Here is a 22,252-nt window from a genome sequence, read left to right as displayed (position 1 = left end):
GAGCAGCTGTTCCCATTCTGCTCTGATGGAGGAATCTAGTTGGTTAGGGTCTTTGCAGATTTTTTTTTGTTTGTTTCATGATCTCCCAAATGTTTTCAATTGGTGAGATGCGGGTTCAGCACTTGGACTCTTCTACTATGAAGTCATGCTGCTGTAATGGATGCAGTATGAGATTTAACAATGTCTTTTTCTAACATATGCCTTCCTTGAAAAAGATGTCTGGGTGGGAACATGTGTTGTCCTAAAACATGTATCTTTACATTTTTGCATCGACAGAGCCTTTCTAGACGAGAAAGCTACCCATGCCATAAGCACTAATGCACCTACATACCATCAGAGAGGCAGGCTTTTGAACTGTGTGCTGATAACAGGGTGGATGGTCCCTCTCCCCTTAAGTGCAGAGGATGTGGCATCCATAATTTCCAAAAAATAATTTCAAATTTCAATTCATCTTACCAGAGAACAGTTTTCCACTTTGCCTCAGTCATTTTTAAATGAGCTTTGGTCCAGAGAAGACAGAAGTTTCTTGATGATGTTCAAATATGGCTTCTTATTTGTATGACAGAGCTTTAAGCAGCATTTGTAGATGGCACAGTGATCTGTGTTTACAGACAATGATCTGTGGAAGAGTCCATGCAGTGATGTCCAGAACAGAATCAGACCTGTTTTAATGCAGTGGCCCCTGAGGGCCCAAAGATCACAGACATCACAGACATCCAACACTGACTTTCAGTCTCGTCTTTTGAGCTCAGAGATTTCTCCAGATTCTTGAAATCTTTTGATGATGTAATGAACTGTAGATGATGGGATATTCAGTCTTCCCAATTTTCCATTAAGGAACATATTTCTAAAATTGTTCCAAATTTTCAGATGCAATTTTTCCCAGACTTGTATATCTCTGCCCATCTTTACTTTTGAGAGATTCAGCCTCTAAAATGTTCTTTTTATGTCCAGTCCTCTGACTGGCCTTTTGCTAATTAACCTAATTAGTTACAAAATACTCCTCCAGTTGTTGTTCCCAAACAATGATATTTCTTAGTTTAAACAATTGATGTTTACCATGTTCTACTGTGGACAAAACATGGGTTTATGGGGTATGCAAATCACTGCATTACATTCTTATTTGCACTTTATAAAATGTCCCAACATTTTTGGAAATGGGGTTGTATTTCTGTAACTTCTAGAGGTCAAACCAAACATCAACATTATCAAGATTATTAGGCAAAACATACAATAGTACTGACCTCAATCGATTCTTCAGAGAACTGGCTTGGCAAAGAGAATCCAAGTTTCTATTTTTTTATTGAAATCCCCTGCTCCAGACAAGACCAGGGTTTCTACAAAATGTTTAATCTAAAATTACAAACTCAAATTTTCTGATTGGTCCAAGCCATTTTTAATTTTTTAATTTTTGTATTAAAGTAAAATGTTTTTATGCTGATTTACAAAAGGTTTCAGTAAGTTATAGGAGAAAATGCTTGGGCCTTTTTTTTTGTATATTTTTACACATTGCTGGCATGCAAGGATTAGGTTTCCATGTTAATAAAAATAAAAATAATTCTGCTTAAGTAATTTCTTTATTTCTTTAGTTTTTAGAAAATGGAATAGGGAGAAAGTCTGAAAATACAAATGCTTTTTCGTACTCCCATTTCTTGTTCTTGTCCATATATAGAAAATAGTAAAAGTACTTTAATATTTAAATTATTAAAATAGTAAAAATACTGTACTATCTACTTTTCCCATGTTTTCAGTGCTGTGTATGAACCCTGCCAGTAGGTGGCGGTGGCGCGCCGCTGAACGGATTTACAAACCGCCAACAACCCAAACCAACACGAAGAAGAAGAACAGCGAGGGCGCTTAAGTTTATCCTGTACGCGAACTCTGTTCGGAGGAGGAAAAGAAGCACGGCTATAATTTAAATGAAAAAATTAATGCATGAACAGATTCGTTGAAGTATACGCTTTTTTCATAACTTCTTCACTATTTTAACGCCAACAAAATGGCTCCATATAATCTAGTGACAGCTACTGTTAGCCTTTTGGCTAAGTCCTTCACTGTGTTCTCCTACACAGGAAATCCTGCAAGGTAGCTAACTTTTGTTTTACTGTGCTCTGCTAGGTGCTAGATTAATGCTGCTAGGATATAACTGATGCTAATTTGTATTAAGTCTTGTAGCTTAACAGAAGGTAAATAAACATGGTTGGTATTGTTTACGGATGGCATGGTGGATGCAGTGGTTCGAGCTGTCGCCTCACAGTAAGAATATCGTGGTGGGTTTGCCTCCTGCCTGCGGCCTTTCTGTGTGGACTCTGCATTTTCTCGTGCAAGTGTGGTTTTCTTCAGGTACTCCGGTTTCCTCCCACAGACCAAAAATATGCATGTTAGGTTAACTGAGAACTCAAAATTGTCCCAAGGTGTGAGTGAGAGTGTGAATGGTTGTTTGTCCCTGTGATGGACTTGAGACCTGTCCAGTTTGTCCCCCGCCTCTCACACAGTGACTGCTGGAGATAAGCACCAGCTCCGCGCGACCCTGAACGGAAAAGAGGGGCGGGGAAATGGATATTATTTTACAAAAAGGGAGTTAATAACTCTTATCAGACAAGCCATTCCAGCAAGTTATTTACTGTAGAGAAGTTTACGGATAGTTAACCCAAGCTGCCATAAAACAAGTGAATACAGTGGGCAGTAAAAAATAAAAAAGTGGTCATTTTTATAGACTGAAGAGGCAAACCTGTGGGAAAATGTTGCTTGGCTCCCAGACAGCTGAACTATAAATATGGCCATTGCTTGTTTTGGTGTTTGTTTTGTACTGTTTGAACACATCCCGTTAGAAAGAATGGGTAGCTTAATTTTTAAAATATCAATAAGCAGGTTTGCTTCCTGTTTTTAGGTGTGCCAGTGTCTTCTGCTCTGCAAATGTAAACCCAATAAAATATCTGACCACTCAGGCCAGTGGTCCTCCAAAGATGCCCCTGAATGGATACTTAAGATACGTCATTCAACAGAAGCCGATCATGACGAGTCAAAATCCAGGTAAACCAAACACTGATTGTATTTTCTTTAGAGTAAAGGTGCCTATAGCGTTCAGTAGGGAAAGTGAAGATAGTAGGGATGAGCATTATAAACTTCAAAATTGGTCACAATATTTTTTGGTATTTATTGCAATAACAAATAAAAACATTACAATTCAACACCATATAATTGGTTACTGCATACAGTCTATAGCCTCACAAACACTATCATAGCTCTAAAAATGAATTTCAAATATATGCTGGTAATGTAAGAAATTCACTAAACATGTCAGCACACTTTGCTATGTAAATAAAAATACTCATCTGTCACCATTTATATTTAGGCATGGGCTATTAGGAGAATCTGATGGTTTGATAACTTTGAGGAAAAATGCAGCAGTTTCTCAATGTCAGAACAAGTTTTTAAAATGTACAGTGTGTAATAAAAGTATTCATGCTTTATCCTTTTGTTGCTATTGTACATCAGTCAATATAAATTGGCCTTTTTGACAAAGTGGAAATACTCTTTAATGTCAAAGTGAAATCAAATAAAAATTAAAAAAATAAAAATACAAATCCCGGTCGTTCATAAACATCCCCAGGAGTTCTGTTAAATCCATCATGAAGAAATGGAGGGAATATTCAACATATGTAAATCTACCAAGAGCAGACCGTCCTCACAAACTGAGTGAGTGTGAAGAAGGAGAATAGTGAGAGAGACCACCAAGACACCTCTGAGCTCTGAAGGAGGTCCAAGCTTCAGCAGGTGAGATAGAGAGATTGATGCCCAGGTTCATCACCAGTCTGAGCTCAAGTCCCAGAAAGCCAGCAAGCTGTGATATTTGGTTTGTTTTAATGGATACACAAAGATGGGAGACCTAAACAAATAGATGAAATAAATATCAGCTAAATGTATTTGTAGTTCTGAATTAAATGTGGTTGTGTCAAATATGACTACTGCTCTGCTATTCTGCTCTTTGTAAAGTCACGCTTGGAGGCAAGAGACGCTGGGTAGCAAGTCTGTAATAGGCAGTTTATTTCACCGCGCTGACCTCCTGTAGCTTGTAAAAAATGTGTTTCAAAACATTGTTACCCTAAAAGAATGATAGGTGGAGCTCTTCAGCAAGACGAGCCATAAATGGGTTATTTACTGCAGGAAAAATACACAAAACATCTGCATTGTGAAGAATTTCTTTTTACTAAATTTAAACTTTACAGGGAATTCCCTGCTCGGCTACAGCTTACTACTGCTGCATTGACTGGAGAAAAAAAAATCTGCACATTTTGTGTTTTACATAAAACTCGAGTAGTTTGGGATTGGGAGCTGTAGGAAATTAAATGTGTCAGATTAACACCTGGCTGATAATCATATTTACATCTTAATCTTTTTCTTCTGCCTGAATTTGATCTGTCAGAATCGCAAAGGATTTTTAAAATTATGTTCTAATTGTTCTTTAGAGATAAAATCAGTGGATATCATCAGGAAGATTGCCCAGCAGTGGAGAGTGTTGAGCCCAGAGCAAAAACAGGTATTACTGGATTGTACAGAACCTCTTGTTTTGAGTGACAAATCATTTTAGAAACTTTAAAGTTATCAAAACTGTGGATTTGGTGTGTGCTGTTGACCAAAGCTGGTGGTTTTCTTTCTCCATTTAAGCCTTTTCAGAAGGCCTTTCTCCTGGAGATGGAGCGGTACAAGTTAGACCTCAAGAAGTACAAGTCCCAGCTGACCCCAGCACAGCTTCAGGAGCAAGCCATGGAGAAACAGATGAGGCTGAAAAAAAGAAAAGCCACCAGAAAGAAGAGGGTAAGAGTAGGGCTGCCACTCACAACTAGTTGTGTTTCTGTTATTCTAAACGACTCATTTTTCTCTAAAAGTCAAAACCAGCTATTTGGCTTTCGTTTATTTTATATTAAAACCGTTTCCTTTGGCATTTTCAGTATACCACAAAATAAAGACTTGCAAATGAAAGTACACAATACAGGTTTAAAGTCCCAATGCCAACACAACATGGTTAAAAACTGTGGTGAGAAATCCTTCTTTTGTAGGAATTCAGACCCATGACTTGGCCTGTCAGAAAAAGAAGATAAGTACAACACAACTATTTGAAATGCAATCACTGATAATGTAACAGTGACAAATGTTTGTTTAAGCTAGCCTTGTTGTGGATCTTTCCCATTACATTACATACAAACTTGTTTTGTTTTTTTTTCAGAGGTGTCTGCTTGATGAGTAGTGGTGTGGAGAAAAAAAACGTTTATGTCAGTTGAAAGGTTCAAGAAATTAAGAAATAAATTCATAAAAATGTTATCTTTATTGAAAATACTGACGTCAACAAATTTACACATTCGCTGATATTGATTATGAAAATTTACAGCAGCCTTATGTAAGAGACTTAACTCTCCCTGCTTTTCATCACTTTGTTGACTAACAAAACAGCGTAACTTCCTCCTACCCCCACTCAGTTGTTCTGAATAAAATCAAGTCACTTTTGTTACTTATTTTTTATGTTTGTGTCTGTGTGTTTCAGGAGCTGAACAGTTTAGGGAAACCCAAACGCCCTCGGACTGCTTTTAACATATTTATGTCGGAGCACTTCCAGGAGGCCAGAGGAGCCACCCTCCAGGTGAGAAAACCCAACTCAGAGAAAGGACATTTCAAGAGCCAGTTCTGAGTTCAACATTTTCTTGTTTTTGGTACTTCACCATTCTGTGGAAACTGGTTTTCATGAGGAACTATAGACTTGTACGTTAAACCTGAGTCATAGAATTGAAAGCATTTTCTTTTCTCTAATGAAAAGGTTTAAAGCAAATGAAAGTCACCGCTGGATGTCAGTGGTTTGTTTAAAAATTGTTGGTATGGCTGGATAATATTGAGGAAAAAGCTCATTTTACAATCTTTTGTCAAAATGGAAACTGTTTTCACTGGTACCTGCCCCTCTGGGATCTCATTAGGAACACATAGGTTGCAGCACCTGAATGTAGATCAGACACATGTTGAGCCGTCATACCATCAAGACAGGTTAGACATGTCAGGACAGACACCCGAGAGTGTCCCGGTGTGTGTGATACCAGGGAACAATAGATCCTTTGAACCCTTTGGACCGGGGGGGGGGGTTCCTCCTTCAGATACCTTCAGATTTATGAGGGTTTTGAAGGTTGGCTGAACGCCTGAAAAACCTTTTCCTTTTAGTTATTCCAATGCTGCTGCTGTTCTGAGCCTCAGTGCTGAATAACGTGAGCCAACTGTTTTAATTTTATACGCCCGTCCTAAGACGGGGCGTGCTATGTTACGACACCGTCCGACAATTCTTGTCCAAGCTTTTAACTGATAACCCTTTAACGGAGGAACGTCAAACTGCACAGCTGGACACCTCATGGGTCAAGGTTGATCCCTGTTGATGTCAAGGTCACAGGGGAACCCTTTGAAAACCTTGTCTGTGCTCCAACTCTAAACACGTGTTCAGGATTGTTGTGTGAGGGAATACATGCTTTGGATTTTCATTACTCTTAACAGTTTATTAATACTTTTGTAACCAACTGTGATGATGATATGTATGACATTCATTTAAGACTAGTAACTCTTGAGAAATGGACATTTTACATCTTTTTGCTGAGCATTACTGAATATATGTTGTTGCTGATTGTTCAGGCAAAAATGAAGTCTCTGATGGAGGATTGGAAGAATCTGTCGGGTCACTATAAACAGGTTTGCCACACAATCGTTACAGATTATTAACATCTTTTTTGTAGTCTACTCAGGCATGGTTTGTTCTGATTTCCTCTAACTCCGGTTTCAGGTCTACACACAGCTATCTGAGGATGACAAAATCCGCTACAAGAATGAGATGAAATCGTGGGAGGAACATATGTTGGAAATCGGACGGGACGATCTGATCCGTACACGGTCTAAAAAGAAGAAAACTGCTAAAACTTCCAAAGTCAAAAGCCAAACAAAGAAGGCCAAGCCTAAAGCAACAAAGGCCACAACTGTGAATAAGTTGAAAGCATCCAGCAAGATCGCACAAAGCTCCACCAAGAAAACATAAGATGTTTATCACTCAATCCAGATGATGGATGTTTGTGTGACATCTGAAGAGAATTCTGATGATGCACAATTATGTTTTTATATATATATATATATATATATATATATATTTCTCTTTTTATTTACAAAGTTCCCTAAATAGTCCCTTATTTCTGCAGGACAAAACTCCCAGTATCAAGACTTGACTAGTGTTAACATTAATGTCTGTACAGTGGCCGTTACAAGTAAAGCTTGACATATTTTGACACAATGTGAATTTATCTCTGTGGATTTAAAAACATAAATCAGGAAGATCCATGTGAGTTTAATTTCTTGGTTTAATCCACCAAATGATGCAGAATGTGACTTTGTAGGTATCATGAACACCTATGAAATCATCCGTCCATCCAGCAAGACTTTTAACTTTCTTTTTGTCTGCAAAGTCGAAGAATCCTTAAACTCAACCCGTCTTCATTTGGATTATTTCAGTATTAAAGATTGACTCGTTCTGTATTTTTTTGTTAATGGAAGTAAATGTTCCAAAACAAATAGATCTGAAGCTTCTCTCAATATTTTAACTGCTCAACATCTGACTGATGTCTTTTAAGTACTCAACATCTGACTTAAACAATGCATTTTGTTTGTCTTTCCATGCTTCAGATCAATGTACCCATTTTTACCCAAGCTAGAAATATGTACCTTTTTTTTGGAGATTAATTTATAAGTTTGACTATTTCTGAGGGTAGTAAGGAGGTGGGATAAAGGACAAACTGGAGAAAATGCATTGTGAATATGGAGTTCTAAATGACTTCAAATTTGTACAAGAAGCTGAAGCAGAACACTATCTAAAGGTGCTGAAAGGCTCGTTAAAAGCTAAAAGTATAAAAAGGCTAACTTAAAGTAGAGGAACGATTGCTAAAAACTAAAATAACACAAGAAGAGAAAAATAGAGCAAGTGTGGGAATTGATATCTCTATTTTTGTGGGGGACTTTTTTGTAACTTAACGTTCAATATCTTGAAAAGTATAAAAGTAACAAAAACCAGAGGTCACAGCACCCATCTTCTGAATGAGCTGAAAGTTTTGATATTTGAATTGTTGAAATACAAGTACAACGTATGCAGAAGTAGACCGCAAAGTAAAATAATACAGGAAAAAAACAGGAAAGTGACAACGCTGAATCAGCCTTCACACAACTAGCGATAAAATCAAATTTCAAAATCAACTTACTTCTGTAAAGCCTAATAGTGATTTGGGACCAATTTTTAATAATAATCTAACGTATATATAACTGAACCTTACGTGTTTTGAAGAGTACAGGATTTACTTAGAAATTTCAGGCTAAAATGTCATTCTGTCTGCTCTTTCATGTTTGTCTGAACTTTAATTAGAAAATTTTGTAAACGCTTTTATTCAACTCTTCTTGTAAAAAAAAAAAACTGTGACATGATTGATCTAATTAATCAGGATTTATGGAAGCAGCCATTTACCAAAGAACAACATGATTCGGTGAGTCAAAGTTTGCGGACTAGCTGGTTGCCATGGTGATTTCCGCCTTTTCTTTGGATCAGGGGGAGGAGCATGCAACACCACTCCATCAGAAGGGCAGACAAAGGCAGATTAATAAGCTTGTTTGATTCTTATTCAATGACTTATATACTATATATAGTATATGTCATTGAATAAGAGTCTCAAACAAACTGAATGCATTAAAACAATGAGTTGAATCCAAAATAAACTTTTGAACAATAAGTGGCAGAAACTTTTGGAGGCCATAAAACTGAATTCTTCTGGTTGAATGGAGTTTTATCAGTGGCGCCAGATTCATTTTCTAGGTGGGGGGGCCACCGGACTTTTGTTCCAATATATTATTATGAATAATGATAATTAGTTAAACCAACCAACAGCTTTATAATTGACCACAATAAAAGTAAACACTGGTAAATAACAAGCGCACGGGCATAGATGGAATAATCCAACATCTGAGCAACAGCGGCGGAACTAATTAAGAGCATTCGGTATTAAAACAACATAAACTTTGTCAGACTTTGTCAGATCGATTACCTCAAAGAACTGACTCCTGAAATACTCTTCTGGATTTTTCCACTGATGAGGTGCATCACCGTTGTCATAGCGGCGTGGGGCGCGTCGCCTAAAGGGGAGTGTGGGCTCCTGAACCAGGCCGTTTATGGCTGTGTTTTTGGCTTCTTCAAAGATGCTGTGGAACGTCTCCGTGGATCTCATCTTTCCGTAGCGACTCTGGAGCATCTGCACCGCTGACTGAATAGTTTCTGGTGAAACGTCTGAGAACTGGAGCACCCTCGCCACCTCTTCGGCAGATGAGAAGACTTTCAAAGACACCTTGAGTCCAAAAAAAACACTGAACTGCATCATCAAAGCTTGGAGCCTTGGTGCTTTTTTGCATGCCTCCGAGTTTCCCCCCATTCGGATTATTTCATCCAAGGTGTCAAAGTTATCCAGCAGGGATTTTATCGCATTGGTTCTGGCTGTCCAGCGAGTGGGGCACAGCGGTTTCAAGCTTGTGGTCGTGGATGTGTAAAGAGCGGCATTGATGGCGTTAAAGATAGCAAGACATTTTGGTGAGTTTTTAATTACTTCATGTATGTCTTGAATTAAGCTGAAGGCACCACGTACAATATTGCACTTTGAAGCAGCCTCTTGAAGAATTAAATTTAAACTGTGGTTTGCACAGTGCATTGACACAGCTTTGGGATTAATGTCTTTGATGCGTTTGGCTACACCTGACATTTGTCCCTGGAGAACGGATGCACCATCGTAGGTTTGTCCTCTCATGTTATTAATATCAAGGCCGCATCTTAGTAACATGGCCTTGATGGTGAGGGTTATTGATACAGCATCTGTATTTGGACAGTCATACATTCCGACAAAGTCTTCGTGGATGACGTAGTCAGCTGATACCCATCTGATGCACATCGACAACTGCTCTTGCCCAGCACAGTTACGGGTCTCATCCACGATGATTGCATAGTGATTCTGTTTTTATCTGATCCAAGAGAGATGTGAGAGACTCCCTATACATCTCGTGTAATAGTTCATTTATTGTTTCATGAGATGCATATCTTCTAGTTGTCATCAAATTTTTAAGAGAGACGTTTTTCTTGGCTACTAGTTTAACTAGGGTTTGAAAATTGCTCTCTGCATCAGTATGGCCTCTGACAGCCAGCCCCTGCCTAGCCAGGAACTGCAGGCAGCGCAGTTGCTCAAATAGCCCCTCTCTTCTTCTCATCTGTTCTGCGGTAATTTGTTTGTCGAGTTGAACACTTATCGGTGTTTTGCTGAAATAAGCACTTTTTTTTTGAACACTTTCTTTATGAAAATTTGATTTTTTTGTGGCTGTCCAAAAGCCCGGGGCATTTCTTTCAATTGTTACAGCCCGTCTTCACAAAGCCGTCATCTCCACATCTAGAAAATGAGACGAGCTGTTTGACAGCGGCAAATCTGCATACTTTGCAGAAAGCTCGCTTCTTTGTAACGCACAATATTAGCCATTCTCTGCCTTTGTACCATTCAGTGTTAAAATATCGATCTCTCTGGCCAAATGTTCTGACTGTCTCCTTTTTGTCAATGACTAATTGTGGGGCTTTACCCATGTCTCGGCAGCAAGCTTCCACACAGTCTAAGCTGATCCCAGCGGCGCTAGCTTCTGTACTGGTGACATCATTCCTCCCAGAGCTGCTGCTTGAGGGTTCTTCCTGTGGTGCTGGTGGTGGTACTCCTTGAGCAGAAGGTCCTGGATCTGTATTTGATGGTGTTTCCGATGCCTCTGATTACGGTGATAAAAGGTGGAAGTTCAGTTTTGTCTGATTGTATTTTCTTTTCTTTTTCTCTGGTTTGTCTGTCATCTTTGCACTTGTATGTTGTTAGCTAGCTTGGGTGTTAGAATTCACAACGAGCAAAATGAAACGGGATTGGTTGTACTGCATGCAATTCGTGGATGCCATTGGTGGAAATGTTTACTTTGAAGTTAAAATAAAAGCGTTCTTGATCTTTCATTGGCTTGTCATTTATAATGACTGACTGCATATAATTTTGTCGCAATTTGTCCCGCAGTAAACGCAGCCCCTTACCTTAAAACGTGGTAACTATCGATTCCGAATCGATAGCTGGGTTTTGAACGACCAAAGAGAGAAAAAAATGTATATATTGCACCATTATTTTTTTGACCTAACAGCAAAAATGATTCGCTCTCTGGGCGAAGTGGAGCATTTGGTCTGACTGGAGGAGCCGTTAACAAATATGAGCCGAAAACATTCTTTTTTCTCTCTCTCTCTCTTTCTTTTCATCCCAATGGTGCATTGGAAAGAAAATGTCGCCACAGATGCTGTAAATACTGCATTTAGACCAGATGTGGCAATAAAATACAGAATTCCAATGTCATTTTTGACAGAATTGTTGTAGACACGGACGTATCAGAGCCAGAGCCTTTTTTCATGTTAATAATCCCAACCCCGACTCCGCGCTATCGCATCCCCATAAACTTTTTGGTGACTGTTATGACCCTGGACTGGAGCTTTAAGAATTTGGTCCAGATCTCAATGCTATAGGTTTAATTTGTGCTTCTGTCTCTATATAAACACAGAGACACGTTAGTCACAGTTCGTGAGAGTCGCGTGCAGTCTGTGCAGCCGTCTGGTGGGAACACGCAGCGCACTGGAAGGGCCGGAAAGTGGGGGGTCCAATGGCCCCCTGGCCCCAGTGGTTCCGGCGCCTATGAGTTTCATGTAGGATATTTTAAAGGTTTGTAAGATGTTTTCTTGACAGACATGGTTAACTTCAATAGTTGATGGCGACATTTTGAAAATAGTTCAGTTAGCACTCGGAGTATGTGTTGAGAATGACTCTCGGTTACGACCAGGCTGAAATTTAGCTCAATATCTGTAAAAGTTGCTGAGTTACAGCCATCTTTGTGTATAATAAAACTGCTTAGCTGTAGCTGCCATCTTGAAGGGGGTTGACTCCGAAAGTTAATCAGTTGTAAATGTACATTAAAAAAAAAAGAAAACAAATATTATGTGCCCTCGCAATACCATTGAATTACCTCAGGCATATATGACATATATGTACTACATATGACATATGATACTATATATATATATATATATATATATATATATATATATATATATATATATATATATATGACAGCGCATTGGCTCCTTAGCTGCTCTACTTCAGAGCCTGAGGCATAACTATTGCGAAGACGCGTTGTTTTTATTCCGACATATCCCTTACGGGGCTCCGTAGTGAGGAATAGTTTATAGATGAAGCGTAACCATGTAGTTGCGACAGCACATAACAAGTGTCGCAGAGACTACGTGCGAGGCAGCGTAGATGTCGGACAGGTTTGGCGGTCTGGTGTGCTGTTAGCATAGCTATCACAACCCAGATTTTTTGGGGTGATAACTCTGGCTCCTTATCTCCGCTTGCCGCACCCTTTGTTGAGTAAACTGTGTGGCAACGTCACCGTTAGTTACAGACATCGGTATTTCGTTCTGAAGCTGAGAAGTGGAGCTTCGTTTGACAAAGCTGAAGACGATAACCGGAAGTTGGATGATTTCACCTCTCGCGTGGTATCAGCGCTGAAGATAACCGTTTCAGAGTCGGAATTTTACTTTGGATTTGAAAAAAAAGAAGTAGAACTAGTCGCCAAGCCGCCTTTGTGTTTGTAAGACGGCGTCTCATTCGTTGTCGCTGCCGGGAATGTGTTTATTTTTCACACGACTTGATTGGTTTTATTTTGAAAGGTCCGAGCGGAAGTGGAGCATGGCTTCGCGTGTGTTAACGCTGGCAGGAAGTGGGATGTGGCCTGAGTGTATTTATGTCGCTTTTCATAAAGTAAAAACCATTGTAACAGGGCTTTAGTAGGACCTGACGGGACTCAGCGGGTCACGACATCTCTGCGGGCCGTCTCCAAACGCTGCTGTCGATAATTAAAATAAAACAATAAACCCTCAATAACCGGAGGAGCTGCTGAGCTACACGACCATTTCTCCTGTCAAAACCTTTTTCCTAGTCTCAGATTTGAAGGCTGGCTACGGATTGACAGCATGTTAAACATCAAATTGGCGACTTTTGACCTATTTTCCTAAACTGGAAACAGCTGTATCTTCCCGGCCGGAGCTCGCCGTCGTCGGACGATCATGAAGTCCTCCGTGACGCTGGAAGAGTTGCCCCCCGGTTCGGACATCGTCTCCCTGAACGAGAAGTCCGGCCAGAAGGCTCACCTGAACGGCTGTGTCCCACTTTCACACCAGGTGGCAGGTCACAAGTATGGCGTGGATAAAGTAGGTAAGTTCACTGGACTCAAACATCAGTCATTTCTCTGCAGTGAAATCATTTCACGGCGGTGGTCTGGTTTAAGTGTTTCTCAGGTTCAGATGTGGGTGGGTGGGGGAGAGAAGAACAAATGAGCCAAAACATCTTCAGACTTTTATGATCACTGATAAATATTTTAGATGTTTAAGTAGTACCCTGTCTGGTTAATATTAAGATCTGAGTTCCTGTGTTTCATCCCTGGGATTATTTCTGCCTACTTGAGACAGATGCATCAAATCTCTAGTAGGCAGCTCTGGTTTCTGATTTTTATTAAAGCTCTGACCCGCTGATTCAGATTTCTGCTGATTTCCTCAGAGAGACAGCGTTTTTACCATTTAGCCTTTTGCAACCTGCTGAAACTGGTTGTACTGTGGGGGCACAGCCTCAGGTTCAGAACCCTGCTGAGGCCTTTATCTGTGGAGTTTGCATGTTTAGGTTTCCTCCCAGACTAAAAACATGCATGTTAGTCACTCTGAAGTGGTTTTTTGATTGTCTAGTCTCAGCACTCTTCAACCTGACTCGGTTCTACACGGTCTCAGTAGTTTTCCATGTAACTGAGTGTCACCTCGATGACACTTTCCATCAACAAGGGGAAAAAAAGGTGAAATAAAGTCACTGAACACTCACCGTTCTCTGCCATAGTTTCCAAAAAGGCCGTGTCCAAGTCAAGGCCTGCTTCTCTCTGCAGGTCAGAGCCTGTAAATCGAGTCAAACCTTCTCTGAATTCTGTCGTTAGCCAACAAGCACAAAAACCGTCTGCACCTCCTCATAGTACCACGGTGTTGGTTTATGCGTTGCCATTTAATGGATATAGAATTTCCTTAAAAAAGTAAATGACAAAAGCGAATGCTGTGGTTGCGAGACTTTAAAAATGGTGGGTTTCTTGTGTAGGAGACGCTCTCGTGATTGACGCCACTCTCTGGCCAATCAGTGAGCCACAGTCAGCTGACGTCAAATCTTCAGCTCAGCTCGGCTCTGCTCTCTTGGAACCTCAGCCGAGAAGGCTCTAAGAAGTGTGCTGAAAGTGGGCGGGGCCACCCAATGGAAAGACTCTGAACCCGCACCGGGTTGACCTGGGTAGGGCCGTGTCGAGCCCGTGAGGAAATAGGCCATAAATTGTCACAGAGTAGGAGTGGTTGACTATTTCATCTCTGTGTGACCCTGTGATGGATTGGGGACATGTCCATGGTGTACCCCTCCTCTCATTCAACAATCACTGGAGATAAGCCCCAGCTCTCCATGACCCTGCATGAAAAAGCAGGTCAAGAAACGAGATGGATGAATGTCGGTCTTATTAGATTTGAACGTGAACCTGTTTTGGACTGAATTGTAGGGACACACCAATTCCACATTATTTTCAAACCATGTGAAAGTACTTACATTTGAGTACTTGCCAATATCAAGTACCAGTATGAGTATTGATAAATGCCTTTTAAAGTTTATACAATTACTTTGAAAATGTGTTTGAAAACCAGAGGAGCTTACTTTCTTTGTTAACTCGTCAAACAGAGCCAGGATTGTATTTATTGATTGTAATGTTTAATTTGTGTGTAACAGGTCTTTCTTGCAAATGAGACAATTGTGTCTCAACATGACTAACCTGTGTAAATAAAGAAAACAAATGAAAGCGCCCGTTGGTTAGCGGTGAGCTTGTCGGGAAGCTCCTGCTCAGATCTGTGTATTCCCAGGATCTTCTTCTGCTCAGTGTGAGCAGAAGAAGTGTAGAAGTGTAGCAGTTTCCTGCTGGTATTAGCAAACCATTTGAACTCTGCATTGTGTTGTTCTTTGTTATAAATTTTGTGCTGAAAGTTGTAGATTTTGTCCCTCCCCTTAACAACTCTGCTTAGCATAATTTTCAGTTTGTGGGTTTAAAAAAAAAAACAGACTCTGATACAAAGCTTTTCTTAAAATAGAGCTCAGGTGGTTTTAGGAGGTTTCAGTATGAAGTGATTATTCATGCCCCACAAGAACTAGTTCAAAGTTCAGCTCAGAGTCAAACCACAATAACTCATGTTCATAGTTCACCACTTAAAAATGTGTCCGTTAAACGTCAGACAATGTTATGTGTTATTTAGCATTTTTGCTCACATGTCTATATGTGTGTGTGCGTGCATTGTCATCTCAGTTATCCCTAGATCTGATGTTGTAACCATTGCAATACATTTACACACATGCTGTTTTCTTTCGTTTCCACCACTCCGTCTGGGGCTTTTTGTCTGTGACAGTCATGGGAAAATGAAAGTCCACCCTCTTGCAGTTCTGGGGTTTTACATATCAGGTCAATAAAAATCACTTGGACTTCACCAGGTTCTAAAATGATTCAAAAAAAGTATTCAAATCTAACCTCAACAGATTCTACTGTGTCATTGTTTGCTGATCAAAAGTAAAGCTGAAGTGTGAGTGAAAAACTGTCCATTTTTCTGGCCAACGTTAAAGGTAATTTCCAAACAATTTGGAGTCCATCATTCTATAGTGAGGAAAAAGTGTTTCCCAAAGGGAAAATATTTAAGACAGCTACTGATAGTTTTCTCTCCTTTTTCAAAAATACTTGGCTACTGTGGCTATTATTGTTGCAATTCCAGTTAGCCACATATATTGATGGACCACAACCTGAGCACAGTGTCAGTTAAGACAATGGCTTGGTATAAACTAGGGATGGGCATTTTAAGCAAAAAGAGGCCCCTTTCTTTTTTTTTAAGTTTGTGCAACAGAGCTTCTGATATGTGTGCTAATTTATTTTACAAACAACATTCTGTTCTCCACAAACTAAGCTTACTGCTTTGCCACTGAAAGTCGTAACAAACACTGAGAAGTCCATATCTTGTTAGAAACTGAATTATGTATCAGTCATTGTTCTTCTTTACAGTGTGCTGACAGGACGGCACCTCCAAAATCTCCTACAGACTTTGCTTCCCGGTGGAGAGACTTCATAGCGCACACGCAGGAGGCTGCTGACGTAAACACCCACTCGCCTCCAAAATAAAAGCATGGGGGAAAAAAACTGTTTCAGTTGCGTGCAGAATGAGTTATGTTTGATTTCTGAAGTTTTACTGACCTCCTACAGGCCAGATGGAGACTGCTAATGGGCTGGACAATCCCTATGTGTGTGTGTACTTTTACATTTTCTCCAGTGTGCGTCACTCTATCGTTTATAATAATAAAAATTCTCCTATTATTAGATATACCTTCATATATTTGCGCAGAACACTTGATTTAAGAGAAGCTTTAACTCATGGGGTTTTAACAGTTGTCTTAGTGTTTTGGAGACATTTCAAAGAAGCAAAGTGTTTAATGAAAATACTTCCAGAATTTCCAGACTTCTACTAAAAGTTGAGACAACACTGATGTATTAAGCCAGGACAATGGTTTCAGATCACTGTGCACACTCAGCTCCTGTACATATTTGTATAAACACATTACTAATTAGCTTTCTCAGAGTCATGCTGATAAATGACTTCTGTGAGGTGTGTCTGTGTGATCCAAGGGTTGGTGCTGCACTCTGCTCCCATAGCAAAGACCCACCTTATTTGTTCTTTTGTTATCTATTAACTAAGCTTCTTCTTTGGAATTTATTACAGCTTGATGAGATATGCTTATGTGAACTGATGATGTTTTTTAATTTCCCCTCATTCATACAACAGAGGCAAAGTAGCTTTGAGAAGCACATATGCATGACTTTGATAGTTCCAGTCTTTGAGTCTTAACTACATATTGTAAATCACAGTTAAGTTAGCTACTTAGCAATAGGAAAGGCTTTTAAAAAATGTGGTGCTGCAACATATCCAGCTACACGTTCTACATGAAATTAGTTTTGGTCTCGAGGACTAAGTAACTTGCAAAAACAAGTTTGAGCTTTTGATTTTGCTACCACCAGTCCCATCCCATCCATATCACACACTTAAAGAAAAATGATGCCTAAGGACATACTTGCAGATCATTTTTCCTCAGCAGTACAAGTTAAACAATAAACCATTGTTTTGAGGAATACAGATCCCTTTTGTTTTCTGTCTGTGAGTTTAATCTTCTGTGGCCTTTGTTAATAATCAACCTGTACCACATCAAAGTACAAGTAAGACAAAATTATTTCACCACTGCTTTAGAAAAGTCAACTGATGAAAAGCAGTCTTTACACGCCATCAGCAAAGTACAAAACTCGGAGTACTCAGGTCTTTAGCATAACTTTTCCTACATTTAGTCAAATTTGTCACTCATTTTGTCTGAGACATGGGAGAATAAAATGTTTCTCCGACCTCTCTGAAGATATATAAAGAATAAATTAAGAACCTAAAGTTCCATAAAAACAAACTTCAGAGGACAGCTTAGGAGTCAGAGTTAACGAGCCCCTTTTCTTAGTAACTGCTTGGAATGGGACTTTTTTTCACTATTTTAGCTCATGGATTACGTAGAGTAGACACTTTTTTTTACAGAAAATCTTCACTTATTGCCCAAGAGAGTAAAAAACTGGGAGAACTGGGTGGCCTGGATATTTAGCAGAGTTTTTGAGTCCTTCCACATGTTTGTTTCTTTTGCTTCCAAGAAGCCAAACTTTCCTGTAATCTTTTGAAAAATGGTCTTAAGCAGTATTTCTTCAGCTTTTTACTATGCAACAAAACGGCACCACATGCTATCCAAAGTAATAAAGTGCAACTCTTTACTGGCAGTAATCAACAAATAAGATTGTAAACAAGACTGAAATGACAGCAAACATCCAACCAATTTGTAACCAAGGGTCTGCTCTTCACCACATTTCGAGGCCACACCTAATGGATACCAGCTGAATATCTGATTCTTAGAAAAGATGGGTGTATGCAGTAGGGGTATTGTTTCTGGTATACAAGGGGGGAAAAAAGTTCCCATTATGATAGAGTTATCATTCAGTAGGAACAATAAAATATAATTAATGACAAATTCGTAGGTAACTATCACTAGCATGTTTAGTCAACTTGTATTTAATTTCATTGTTTAATTTTATGTATTTGCACTTTTAATTCAGTTCAGTTTACATAGCACCAATTCTCCATAAAAGTAAACGCAGTGCATTACACAAAGAAGCAACAAGTCCAAATTATAAAACCAAATTCATCTTAAAACAAATCCAGACTAAAATCCAATTAGTCAATTTGAACTATGATGCCACTGTTTGTACCATGGGAGCAGGAATAAAAGCTATATCAGCATTTGTGTGTAAATTTATAACTGATTGAAAAACAATATTTCTTTGTATTGTTTAGCAGCACCCCTAAGCTATTTAAATGTAATTGGTGTAATAGATTAGTCTATTTGATAATCAAGTGTTCATTTTAGAGCAGTATTTGTCTTTGTGAAGCATTGGATTGTATGCAGTGATTTAGTGAAAAAGTTGAATGGTAATATTATTATATTCATCACGAATGAGGGAAAAATAGAGCGGCAGATCGATAGGCGGATCGATAGGCGGATCGATGCAGCGTCTGCAGTGAAGCGGGCACTGTACCGGTTTGTTGTGGTGAAAAGAAAGCTGAGCCAAAAGGCAAAGCTCTCGATTTACTGGTCGATCTACGTTCCTACCCTCATCTATGGTCATGAGTTTTGGGTAGTGACTGAAAATACAAGCGGCTGAAATGAGTTTCCTCCGCAGGGTGTCTGGGCTCTCCCTTAGATAGGGTGAGAAGCTCGGTCATCCGGGAGGGACTCAGAGTAGAGCCGCTGCTCCTCCACGTCGAGAGGAGCCAGTTGAGGTGGCTCGGGCATCTGGTGAGGATGCCTCCCTGGTGAGGAGGAGCACGTCCCGCCGGGAGGAGGCTCAGAGGAACACCCAGGACACACTGGAGGGACTATGTTTCTCAGCTGGCCTGGGAACGCCTTGGGATTCCCCCGGAGGAGCTGGCCCAAGTGGCCGGGGAGAGGAAAGTCTGGGGCCTTGCTCCAATACTTGCACTTGCACCCTCGTTCCACCCTCGTGTCCTTCAAATGTCGCCCTTCGGCATAGCCCGCATTGATGCGGACCGGCAAAGTATTTACCCACAATTCATCGCTGCATGTGACGTTTTGAATTTTTTAAATTATCTTTATTGATAATTAAAGGGTTTTGAACTAAAAGGCAGAAATATGGCAGTGGTGACAGAGCAAGCTGCATCTGTCACAAAAAAAGCAGTTTTGAATTGCAAAGTATTGAAATTATTCTTGTTTCACTCTGCTGTACAGGTGTGAATACTATCAAACTTTGCTCTGTACTCAAGAAGTCATAACAAAACACATTTTAAAAGCCAAATATCTCCTGCAATGACTTTGGAAAGCTAAAATACCTATACTGTACAGTTAAAATCGTACTGGAACCTTCTTAAAATACCAAAACAGCGACCAGTCTGCCCTGTTGGATGTTGCAGTTACGGCCTAGAGGCTTCAACTCGATGACATAACCCGTACTGTCTCAATTCTCCAATTCTTGCATGCTTGTAACCTGCGCACACAAACCCTTCTGCGCACTTCGACTGAGAACACACTTCATAGAGGGGCGGAGGGTGTAGTGCGAGTATTGGAACCAGGCCTGGGTCTCCCTGCTTAGGCTGCTACCTTCGTGACCTGACCCCGGATAAGTAGAAGATGGATGGATGGATTTTTATTGTCACTTATTGCCATTGCAATAAATACCAGAATATATCATGTTAAAATGTTAAGTTCATATTGCATATTCTCTAATATGCAGTTCTAAAGAGGACATTAAAGTCAACGATAATCCTAGCACAGCTATCACATTCTGTTATTCTTTCATTTCCATCACAAGCATTAGTTTTTAGTTTACCATTTATACGTCAGAACAAAATGTAATTCCTTTTTGTATTTTTCAACTCCTACAGAACTTTTTTTTTTTCTAAAAAAAAAAATCAAACGGAGTACTCACACTTTACCTTCCATTATATTTGAGCTCTGAATTCTTTTTTCAACACCTGAAGTGGATGCTCTTTTTACTGTCATATCCCCTACATCTAACTTTGTAGAAAAACAATGACAGGGAAGTTTCATCAGATGTTTTCTCCTACTTTTATAGTTAGTTTTTAAATTTCTTTTTTACATGTCAAAGTTTTCACACAGTGTCAGTTTGTTTGAGGCTCAGTTTCTTATTTGTGTTTCTGTCTGATTTTAAAAAATGGTGCAGAAAAAAATATGCATCTTTTTCAACTTGCCTTCACAGCTCCATCACTTGGAGAGGTGGCTCAAAGAAACGCCATTTTTCTGTAGCTGCTTGGCTGTTTTTATTTCTGCTCTTCTATGAATGCTCTGTCTTTGACTCCACATTTAAAGAACTTGTATTCTTTAAAAAGAAAAACGAATATTGTGGAAAATTAGGCACAAAAATTTCTATTTAGATTCCACAAAGAAAAAGTTGGGTTTGTTTCTCAATTTGAATGGTCTTCAATACCAATCCTTTGTTTTTCTTTCATTTTTTGTGCTCTCCTTGTTTTTTGTTTTTTATTTCTAGGTATTTTGCAGCACCCAGATGGAACGGTTCTGAAGCAAGTCCAGCCTCCACCAAGAGGACCACGAGAAGTTCAGTTTTATGACATGGTAATGTACTCAAACATATTTCATGGCAAATATTTCAACTGATATGTCTTTACGAACTTCTTTCGTAATATTGTTTCTGAGTGGGAACTTGACTCGTAAAAAGTCAAGGTTCAAGGGAAAAAACAATCTAAACCAGTCAAGCAATTTCAAAGAATCCCTTCTGTAAATATTGTACATCTTTATGACGCTTCTTTTAACTGCAACAATTTGTCACAAAGATCTTTACTTTCCACTATGAGCACATTTGTTGTTGCCTCAGTGATAACAAATCACTTTTAAAACCACTAAATGTTTCCTCCATACCATTCCTTTGATTTATTTTTTTATTGAGATGTCAGATGGTGTCGAGTTTCCCACAGTTATAAATCAGAGCGCTGCTCCCCTCCCTCACCTGGAGCGGTAGGGGGAATGTGGTGGTGGTGGTGGGGAGCAATGATATTAACAGATATTTAAATTTAGGGAACAAATATTGGATTTGAACCACAAACAAGCAGAAGATGCACCTGAAGTTGAGCTTGGACAATGTATGACTAGAAGCACTTGGAAGAGCACAAACCTCCACCAAGGCCGTGGTATCGTTGAGAAATAGTCCGATCCAGATCACCACCTAAACTGAATCACTTGTTTTATTGTGACGACGTCAACATTTCCTGAAAATTACATCAAAATCTGTTCTTTAGTTTTTAATTAATCTTGTATTATCAGTTTATTAACCTCCTTGGTGGAGGTACTGATAATGTTTGCGTGTGTGTGTGTATCACAGGTGTTTGCAGAGGACTGCTTCGATCCTTGTCTTCTAGACCTACAGAACTATATTCCCAAATATTACGGCACCTGGTCTTCACCTGACAGCCCCAATGGTAAGGGATCAGCTGCACCAAACTCTTTGTCTTAGTTTGTTTTATGGGGATACCATTTATAAGTAAAAGTAAATAAATAAAAAATAAATTTATATAATTTTATATCACAATAACGATATATATCACGATATACCGCAATTAAGTACATTGTCAGTTATTCTCTGAAAACTATGAAAAAAATAATCTAGTTTCTTACCTTTATTCAAGCTTTATTTCGAAGTGACATTTAACTGAACTTTCACAAATGAGATCCGCTGCATTTTAGTGCAGCAATATATATGTACCTGTTACAACGTAACAGTATCAAATGACAACAGACTCTATTATCTTCGGCCGGCTATAGTTTTCCTTTCCTTTTTGCAACTTTCCCCGGCTCTTTTACAACTTGCTTGACCTTGCACTTTTTGGATTGTTAAATATTCTTTTTCGTGGTTCTTCTTTAAGTGATAGAAG

The 22,252-nt window shown here is 39.3% G+C and overlaps 2 protein-coding genes across 3 annotated transcripts in view; both read left to right on the top strand.

The window, feature by feature from the left end:
* The first annotated feature begins 1,813 nt into the window (after window positions 1-1,813).
* tfam (transcription factor A, mitochondrial) lies at window positions 1,814-11,071 on the top strand. The gene is made up of 7 exons (XM_017437044.3): window positions 1,814-2,085; window positions 2,891-3,033; window positions 4,470-4,540; window positions 4,669-4,818; window positions 5,543-5,638; window positions 6,664-6,720; window positions 6,812-11,071. Exons 1-7 carry the CDS (start codon window positions 2,000-2,002, stop codon window positions 7,058-7,060), a joined length of 852 nt encoding a protein of 283 aa, XP_017292533.1. The 5' UTR covers window positions 1,814-1,999; the 3' UTR covers window positions 7,061-11,071.
* Window positions 11,072-12,364: 1,293 nt separating this feature from the next.
* The window catches only part of ipmkb (inositol polyphosphate multikinase b), a 23,861-nt gene continuing 13,973 nt past the window's right edge, over window positions 12,365-22,252 (top strand). The window contains exons 1-3 of one of the 2 annotated variants that reach the window (XM_037980805.1): window positions 12,365-13,367; window positions 20,854-20,939; window positions 21,703-21,799. In XM_037980805.1, the coding sequence (XP_037836733.1) occupies window positions 13,220-13,367; window positions 20,854-20,939; window positions 21,703-21,799 (331 nt within the window). In that variant the 5' untranslated portion in view covers window positions 12,365-13,219. The remainder of the gene's footprint in view (window positions 13,368-20,853; window positions 20,940-21,702; window positions 21,800-22,252) is intronic. The other variant, XM_037980806.1, reaches the window with a different exon arrangement.

This window comes from Kryptolebias marmoratus, linkage group LG17, assembly GCF_001649575.2.
Source record: "Kryptolebias marmoratus isolate JLee-2015 linkage group LG17, ASM164957v2, whole genome shotgun sequence".
Taxonomy (NCBI): Eukaryota; Metazoa; Chordata; class Actinopteri; order Cyprinodontiformes; family Rivulidae; genus Kryptolebias; species Kryptolebias marmoratus.
Note: the sequence above shows the minus strand (reverse complement) of the source record. Positions and strands in the feature narration are given on the sequence as shown.

Coding starts and splice junctions, on each gene's coding strand:
- tfam (XM_017437044.3), top strand. CDS start 2,000: ATGGCTCCATATAATCTAGTGACAGCTACTGTTAGCCTTTTGGCTAAG. Junction 4,541..4,668: donor TGAGCCCAGAGCAAAAACAG/GTATTACTGGAT, acceptor TCTCCATTTAAG/CCTTTTCAGAAGGCCTTTCT. Junction 5,639..6,663: donor CCAGAGGAGCCACCCTCCAG/GTGAGAAAACCC, acceptor CTGATTGTTCAG/GCAAAAATGAAGTCTCTGAT.